The sequence below is a fragment of the Dendrobates tinctorius genome, unplaced genomic scaffold (assembly GCF_039654945.1).
Source record: "Dendrobates tinctorius isolate UK_male_01 unplaced genomic scaffold, ASM3965494v1 ptg000008l, whole genome shotgun sequence".
Taxonomy (NCBI): Eukaryota; Metazoa; Chordata; class Amphibia; order Anura; family Dendrobatidae; genus Dendrobates; species Dendrobates tinctorius.
The window spans coordinates 27,027,854-27,037,033 of NW_027361676.1; the positions used below are offsets into that span (position 1 = coordinate 27,027,854).

The 9,180-nt window shown below is 39.7% G+C and overlaps 1 protein-coding gene across 2 annotated transcripts in view; it reads left to right on the forward strand.

Annotated features, from left to right (window-relative positions):
* Positions 1-8,545, forward strand: part of RXFP1 (relaxin family peptide receptor 1) — a 548,429-nt gene extending 539,884 nt beyond the window's left edge. For both annotated transcript variants that reach the window (XM_073576626.1, XM_073576616.1), the window contains exon 18: positions 5,653-8,545. In XM_073576626.1, the coding sequence (XP_073432727.1) occupies positions 5,653-5,948 (296 nt within the window). In that variant the 3' untranslated portion in view covers positions 5,949-8,545. The remainder of the gene's footprint in view (positions 1-5,652) is intronic.
* The last annotated feature ends 635 nt before the right edge of the window (positions 8,546-9,180 follow it).

Here is a 9,180-nt window from a genome sequence, read left to right on the forward strand (position 1 = left end):
AGGTCTGGTACAGTATACTATTGTACATTTGAGGAAGTTGGCTTTTGTGGGTGTGCAGACGAGGGGTGTCCGCCTCTTCTTCTAGGTCTGGTACAGTATACTATTGTACATTGCAGGAAGTTGGCTTTTGTGGGTGTGCAGACGAGGGGTGTCCGCCTCTTCTTCTAGGACTGGTACAGTATACTATTGTACATTGCAGGAAGTTGGCTTTTGTGGGTGTGCAGACGAGGGGTGTCCGCCTCTTCTTCTAGGTCTGGTACAGTATACTATTGTACATTGCAGGAAGTTGGCTTTCGTGGGTGTGCAGACGAGGGGTGTGCGCCTCTTCTAGGTCTGGTACAGTATACTATTGTACATTTCAGGAAGTTGGCTTTTGTGGGTGTGCAGACGAGGGGTTGTCTGTCTCTTCTTCTAGGTGTAGTACAGTACACTATTGTACATTACAGTAATTTGGCTCCTGTTGGATGTGCAGACAAAGGGTGTCTGTCTCTTTTCTAGGTCTGGTACAGTCCTCTATTGTACATTACAGGAAGTTGACTCTTGTGGGTGTGCAGACGAGGGGTGACTGTCTCTCCTTCTAAGACCGGTAGGATACATTGCTGTACATTACAGTAAGCTGGCTCTTGTTAGATGTGCAAGTGATGGGTGCCCACCTCTTCTTCTAGGTCTGATACAGTACACTATTGTACATTACAGTAAGTTGGCTCTTGTGGGTGTGCAGAGGCGTGTCTGCCTTTTCTTCAAGGTCCAGTACTATAAATTACAGGAAGCTGGCTTCTGTTAGATGTGCAGGCGAAATGTGCCCGAGGTTTCTTCTAGATCTGGTATGGTACAGTACTCTACATTATAGGAAGCTGGTTCTTGTTAGATGTGCAGACAAGGGATGCCTGACACATCTGGGTCTGGTACTGTACTGTACATTACAGAAAGTTGGCATTTGTTGGATGTGCCGATGATGGGTGTCCACCTTTTCTTCTAGGTCAGGCACAGTATACTTTTGTACATTGCAGGAAGTTGGCTCTTGTGGGTGTGCAGACGAACGGTGTCTGTCTCTTCTTCTAGGTCTGATACAGTACTGTAAATTACAGGAAGCTGGCTCCTGTTACTTGTGCAGGTGAGGGGTTCCTGCCTCTTTTTCTAGGTCCGGTACTGTACAGTACAATACATTACAGGAAGCTGGTTCTTATTAGATGTGCAGGTGATGGGTGCCTGACACATCTGGGTCAGGTACTGTAAATTACTGTACATTACAGGACGTTGGCTCCTGTTAGATGTGCATGTGAGCGGTGTCCACCTCTTCTAGGTCTGGTACAGTGCAATACTCTACATTACAGGAAGTCGGCTTCTGTTGGATGTGTAGGCAAGAGGTGGGCACCTCTTCTTCCAGGTCTGTCTGGTACTGTAGATTACATTACAATATGAGAAGCTGGCTCTTGTTCGATGTGCAGATGAGGGGTGACCGCCTCTTTATCCGACTCTGGTACTTTACATTACATTACAAGAAGTTGTCTGTTACTGTAATAAAAATGTACCTAATCCAACTTGAAAACAAATTCAGTTTAAAAACATTTCCTACAGAACCAATCTTGCTCATAATCCTTAGACTGCCTGTATATCATAAATGTTTTAGATGATGATACTACTTTAAGTTCTAACTTAGTAATTCATTATAAATTACCTTTTACATACAGTTGCTAAAATTGGCAAACAGGAATACACACATACAAAATGATGTAATAATCATACAATGGATATTGTTGGTTCACCAAAATCTAAATAACATCGTTGTTCAATATTCAAAGATATATTATTTAATAGGTTCCAATTCTACTTAGCCACATACTAGAGAATTATAACAATCTGGACATAGTAAGTGCCTTTCTGTATAATAAAATGCAGCAATTAGAGCCGTATTGATGTGTCTAGATACACCACCTAAACTCTTATCTTCTGGGGTCTTATTAATGTGTCTTCTGTAGTATTTGAGAACCCAAGTGAAAACCACAGAACAGGAGACAGCTTCTACTGGGGTTTCTATATCTATTAGGGCAAAGATCATTGAATGGCCTAGACCACATTATTAACCCCTTTCCGACATGTGGCATAATAGTACGCACATGTCAGACCCCCCTGTTCCGGAGCTAAGTCCGCACCTTTCCAGACACATGACAGCTGATCTATATATTGTGATCCACCCACAGCTGTTAACTAGTTAAATGCTGCTGTCAATCTGACAGCATTTAACTTATTCTTACAGGAAGCGTGTCACTAATCCCGCCCATTGATGATCCCGTCACATGATTGTGGGTCACCGATGGGTCGGCTTAACAACCAGAGGTCTGAAGCATGGTTGTCAATGCAAGATTGCTATAAGCGCTGCCCCATGCTTGGCGCTCATAGCAAGTGAGCATTTCTGCTACACACAGGCGATCTGATCATCGCCTGTGTGTAGCAAAGGCGATCAAAGTACTGCAGCTTCTAGTCTCCCATGGAGACTATTGAAGCATGTAAAAAGTAAAAAAAAAATGTTTTTAAAAATATTTGAAAAAAAATAAAAAATATAAAAGCTCAAATATCCCCCCTTTCGCCCCATTCAAAATAAAACAATAAAAAAATCAAATATACACTCACTGGCCACTTTATTAGGTACACCTGTCCAACTGTGTGTTAAGACTTAATTTCTAATCAGCCAATCACATGGCGGCAACTCAGTGCATTTAGGCATGTAGACATGGTCAAGACAATCTCCTGCAGTTCAAACCGAGCATCAGTATGGGGAAGAAAGGTGATTTGAGTGCCTTTGAACGTGGCATGATTGTTGGTGCCAGAAGGGCTGGTCTGAGTATTTCAGAAACTGCTGATCTACTGGGATTTTCACGCACAACCATCTCTAGGGTTTACAGAGAATGGTCCGAAAAAGAAAAAAATCCAGTGAGCGGCAGTTCTGTGGCCGGAAATGCCTTGTTGATGCCAGAGGTCAGAGGAGAATGGGCATACTGGTTCGAGCTGATAGAAAGGCAACAGTGACTCAAATTGCCACCCGTTACAACCAAGGTAGGCAGAAGAGCATCTCTGAACGCACAGTGCGTCGAACTTTGAGGCAGATGGGCTACAGCAGCAGAAGACCACACTGGGTACCACTCCTCTCAGCTAAGAATAGGCATCTGATGGCTACTTTCAGCAGGATAATGCGCCATGTCATAAAGCTCGAATCATCTCAGATTGGTTTCTTGAACATGACAATGAGTTCACTGTACTCAAATGGCCTCCTCAGTCACCAGATCTCAATCCAATAGAGCATCTTTGGGATGTGGTGGAACGGGAGATTCGCATCAGGGATGTGCAGCCGACAAATCTGCGCCAACTGTGTGATGCCATCATGTCAATATGGTCCAAAATCTCTGAGGAATGCTTCCAGCACCTTGTTGAATCTCTGCCACGAAGAATTGAGGCAGTTCTGAAGGCAAAAGGGGGTCCAACCCGTTACTAGCATGGTGTACCTAATAAAGTGGCCAGTGAGTGTAAACATATTTGGTATCGCCGTGTTCAAAATCGCCCGATCTATCAATATAAAAAAAGAATTAACCTGATTACTAAACGGCTTACGAGACAAAAATTAAAAACGCCAGAATTATGTTTTTTTGGTCGCCACTACAGTGCAATAAAATGCAATAACAGGCGATCAAAAGATCATATCTAAACCAAAATGGTATCAATAAAAATGTCAGCTCGGTGCCAACCCGAAATCACAAAACATGGAGACGCTACAGGTCTCGGAAAATGGCACCTTTTTTGTTTCTTTTTTTCTTTAACAAATTTTTTAATTTTTTCCCCACTTAAAAAAAACCTAGACATGTTTGGTGTCTGTGAACTCGTAATGACCTGGAAAATCATAATGGCAGGTCAGTTTTAGTATTTAGTGAACATGGTAAAAAAAAACAACTGTGGAATTGCACTTTTTTTTCTCAATTTTACCGCACTTGGATTTTTTTTCCCCATTTTCCAGTACATGATATGTTAAAACCAATGGTAGAATTCAAAAGTACAACTCATCCTGCAAAAAACAAGCCCTCAAATGGCCATATTGACTGAAAAATAAAGACGTTATAGATCTGGGAAGAAGGGGAGCAAAAAATGGAAATTCAAAAACTGAAATACCCCTGGTCGTTAAGAGGTTAAATAAGAATAAGAAACTACATTTAACTGGGTTAGAGACTTGGACTGGAATATTAATTGTTTTCTATTAGGGTGGATTCCATGCACTTGATGTTTGGGAATTAATTGGTTCATATAATGTACAATTTATTCATGTTAACAAAGTTGTATATGTGAAGGAACAGTTGTTGCAACCATTTTAAGAAATCCCATTTGGTACCTCCTGAATTATCAGTGACAAATCTGAAATTCTAATTTGAAGCTAAGCCATTTTCTTACATGTCATGATAGCTAATGTATAAACTTCCAAATATAACCTCAAATCCAGAGAATTATATGAATATTAAAGAGATAACTAGCGATGACTTGAATTGTGCTCCATAATAGCTTTATGTAGAAAGCTCCCAGGAGGAATACATTAGAACCAATTTATGGCTCAGCCAGGTATAATACTAACTGGAGTAACAAGATAATGTGCCAACGTGCGTTATAAACTGGCGCAATGAACTGACAAATAAATATGTTTCTTACGCTAGGTCGACAGTGAAAATTATTGAAGTTACAAATTTTTGTTTGTTCCCATTATTATATTCACATCATAAGCACTCTTTCTCAGGGACTGAAAAATTAAAATATTGATGTCTACCTTACTAAGAAAAATATTTTCATACATTTCAGAAATATTCATGAAATCTAACAAACATCCATGCCGCATTACACTGAATTAATAGCTATGAACAGTGACAATTATAACAAATAGTCCATTGTCATAGGTTTTTGCAGTTGGTTAGGTGCGCAAACCAAAAGATGATTTTTATGTAAAATGAAAAAAATGATCAGATACTGTACCAGAAAGACTCGTACCACATTGCATATTTTTCTTTCCAATAAATGTATGCTGGTAAAAGGTTTAGAGATCTGTGATAGATGTCATACAGTGGCATCATGAATACCGTATACAAATGTTTATTAATTATACTAGATGCCTCTCTATGGAATCATGTACTTTATTGCGCTGTTCCATAAACGGACTCCCTGAACTATACTGCACAAAGGGAAAAGTAGGCCTTTGTAGGGTGAATGGGGGTCTATGGATGGCTCATAGGGTAAATGTGCGTAGCCATTCCAGAGTAAAAACTGACTAAATCAGAAGGTAGAGAATTTGTCAACATTTGGTAATAATATTGCTGTCCCTTCATATCTAATACTCTAAAACGTCAATCATTCTAATTGATTACTTAATTTTGTCTCTGTGAAGGCCACTCTGGTAAATGTGTGTTTGACAGAAGTAATTAAAATTGTGGCTCCATATGGGGATGAGCTGGAAAGAACCAATCTTTGTTTCATTTACTCATGTGATAGATCTACAGAAAACGTGGAATGAGGCAAAAGAGCAGCATGATTCACTGTAAATATGTAGTTTTGTGTGAACAGAAGTGTTAAACTCTTGAAATAACAAGCTCTGGAAATTAACAAATCTCATATTGTGTCCTCCAGGTTCCATCAGTTCTTGGGTGGTGATCTTCATACTTCCAATAAATAGTGCCCTGAACCCCATCTTGTACACCATAACAACTAGGCCATTCAAGGAAATGATCTGTCAGATTTGGAACAACTACAAACAACGACGTTCAATCGGTAACAAAAGTAGGCCAAAGGTTTACTCACCAGCCTTTTTCTGGGTGGAGATGTGGCCATTACAAGACCTTTCTGCAGAAATAATGAGACCTGGTCTTTACACAGACTCTGAAGTATCAGTAGATACTCACACGACAAGACTGAGCTACACATAGTCGAAGGCCAGAACTTTGTATTTTTATTAGTATACAATAAGCGGGTAAGGTTGCCTTTGAAACAATGAATCTCTTCTAACTACTGATGGACTGGATCCAAGCAATGATACAGATGACATAACAGTATGCTCTGGCTTGGACTAATGGCTGAACGGTCTCTAATATATGTAAAGTTCACAGTTTTCTAGACTTTTGTATTATCACTATGATGTTATCTATGGTCCAACCAATTGGAGGTAAAAATCAACAGAATTGGTGGAAAATGGACCAAAAATGACGTCTGAAAAATCATTTTATATACTATAATCCTGTCCACAGGTAAAGAACCATTTAAGCTGTCACACCACCAACGCTTTTTGTTAGAAAAATGAGCTTGTTTTTAAAAGAAAGAACAGATATCAGATGATAAAATGGTGATTTAGATGTGGTGCAAAACAAATGGACTTTCCACCATGGAGCAAAATAAAAAGTAGAGTTGATTTAGTAAAAAAAAAAATTGTGCACGGTAACAGACATGATCCACAGTTCAGCTATAATTTCTACAGAAAAACTAGAAATAAAGCAAAAACTATTTGTACTGAGTGAAAAATATTGTAATAATGTGCATGTTTAGAAAGCAAAGTAATAACTGAATTGGATTTCTTCATATTTAGAATTTCTCATAAAAGAATTACCGTAATAATTTGCTTTTCACCTATTTGCTGTGACGATACCCTACAACAACTTTTAACTCTTCCTAAGCAAGAGGTCTGTAAGCTCCTTTGTATAGTACAATATGTACAGTATTAGGCAAATGTTTGGACATACTACTCATGCAATGGATTTCCTTGTTCTTATTGGAATGTGCACATTGTAGATTCAGAAGCAGCAAAACCACAAATGGAAGCAATTAGTAAAGAGACAAGTGTGAAACAAACTAAAATACAGTGTCAAACCTTAGATTCATCAGCGTACACCCATTTTACTATGATTACAGCTGTAAAAAACCCTGGCATTGTCTCAAGCGGCTTCAACGGGTAGTCTCCTGGGTGGCTTCTGATGAACAGGAATATCCTGTCTAGAGTTTATATGTGGAATCACCAGGCTTCAGAAAATGTTTGCGACTATCAGGAGTGTTTTGTAGAGGCAGTGTAGTTACACGTTCCTTACAGGGCTGAGACCCATTGAACAACTATTCTAAGCCAGCATATGGCAAGAACCGCTCCGCTAAGTAAAAGGAAATTACAATCCATTAATTAAGACATACTCGTCAATCAGTCTAGAAAATTGCTAAAACCTTGAAGGCATTCTTAATTGCAGTCATGAAAACTTTTAATCACTATAATAAAACTGACTCTAATAAGCACCACCCCAGGAAAGGATGACCAAAAATTACCTCTGCTGCAGAGGATAAGTTCATCAGAGTTAACAGCCTCAAAAACCACATATTGACAGCTCCTCAGATAACAGCCCTCCTATATGAGGTACAGACATCAAGTAGCAGACACATTTCTTCAGAAACTGTCCATAAAAGATTGTGTGAAGCAGGGCTCTAGGGTCAAACTGCTGCAAAGAAGCCACTACTATGGACCACAAAAAAGAAGACATTTGTTTGGCCCAAGCAACAAAAAAAACTGTGCATTAGGTCAGTGTAAATATGTACTGTGGTCTGCTGAGTGACATTTAAGATTTTTGGAACTCACTACCATGTCTTTGTGAGATATGGAAAAAGAGAACAGATGGTTTTCACATGTGTGGAGCCAAATAAGAAGCATGAACAGAGAGGTGTGTTGATGATTTATTACAAATTCAAGGCATAATTACCCTGCATGGCTACCATAGTATTCTGTAACAACATGCCATCCCATCTGGTTTTCTCTTAACGGGAGCATCTTTTGTGTTGTAACAGCAGAATTATCCAAAACCACCTCCAGCCTTTTTAAGGGCTATGTGATCAAGCAGAAGGAAGATGGAGTGTTGTGTCAGATGACATGGCCTCCACAATCACCCGACTTCAACCCATTTCAGATGGTTTGGGATGAGTTGGACCGCAGAGTGAAGGCAAAGCAGCCAACAAGTGCTCCGCACCTCTAGATAATACTTCAAAACTGCTGGAAAGCTGTTCCAGATGACTACCCCATTAAGCTGTTTGAGAGAATGCTAAGGGAATGTGAAGCTTTCATCAGAGTAAAAGAGGGAGGGAGACTTGGAGGAACCTAACGTTTAATACATATTCTGGTTTGGTTCCTTTGTGTTTGTTTACTGTTTGTTTCCATTTCTTTCAGTTCATGGTTTTGCTGTCTTCAGTTTGAATCTAAGTGCACGTTTCCATAATAACAAGGAAAACCATTGAATGAGCAGGTGTGGCTAAGCTTTTCATACCTTACTATATCTGCGCTTGTCTCTGGCTCCTGTAAAGCCAAAGTTGTCAATCAAGTAAGAGTGAGAAAGAAATTGATTGAAAACAAGTATGTGGGAAGGTGCACTGAACCTTTCGGCCATGCTGAGCGCCTGTCCGTGGTTGGAACAATCATTTTATGCTGACATCCTTTCTTTTTTTTGCTGTAAAACTACCTTTGCTGGTGTAAATTAAACAAAAACACTGTGTGATGTTAGGCTAATGGTAGCCCCCCGTATCCATCTTTAACCTCTGTGACACATGGAATTAACTGTTATTTCTAATGTTGGTTGGTCATTTATAACGTAAAGTGGTTGTCTAGGCCTCAACTATTGATGTCCTATCCGTAAAGTCAGCTGAACCGACCGATTGCAGAGGGACTGACTGCCCATCTGATGAGAATGGAGTCCTCTGGAATCTCCCACAACAGATGATATCAGGGCGTTAGAATTAGAAGGAGGAGGTCGTTACAATTTCAGCTTCCATTGCCTTTGTTTTCCAGGGAGATGAGCTGCTGCTGGAAAAGTCTAGAAGTGACTTTCTTCTCCTACTTGAAAACACAAGAATGCTTTGCCGAGCCGAGTGTTCATCTGTATGGAGAAGTCTAAAAGAAGTCTTTGTTCATTGTCACCCAAAAATCAGAATAGAAAGCGATCAAAAAATGTCATGTGCCCAAAAATGGTACCAATAAAAACGGCAGCTCATCCTGCAAGAATCAAGCCCTCACAAGACTCTGTGGGCCAAAATATGGAAAAATTATAGCTCTCAAAATATGGTGATGCAAAAACTAGTTTTTGCAATAAAAAGTGTCATTTAGCGTGTGACAGCAGCCAAACACAAAAACCGGATATAAAT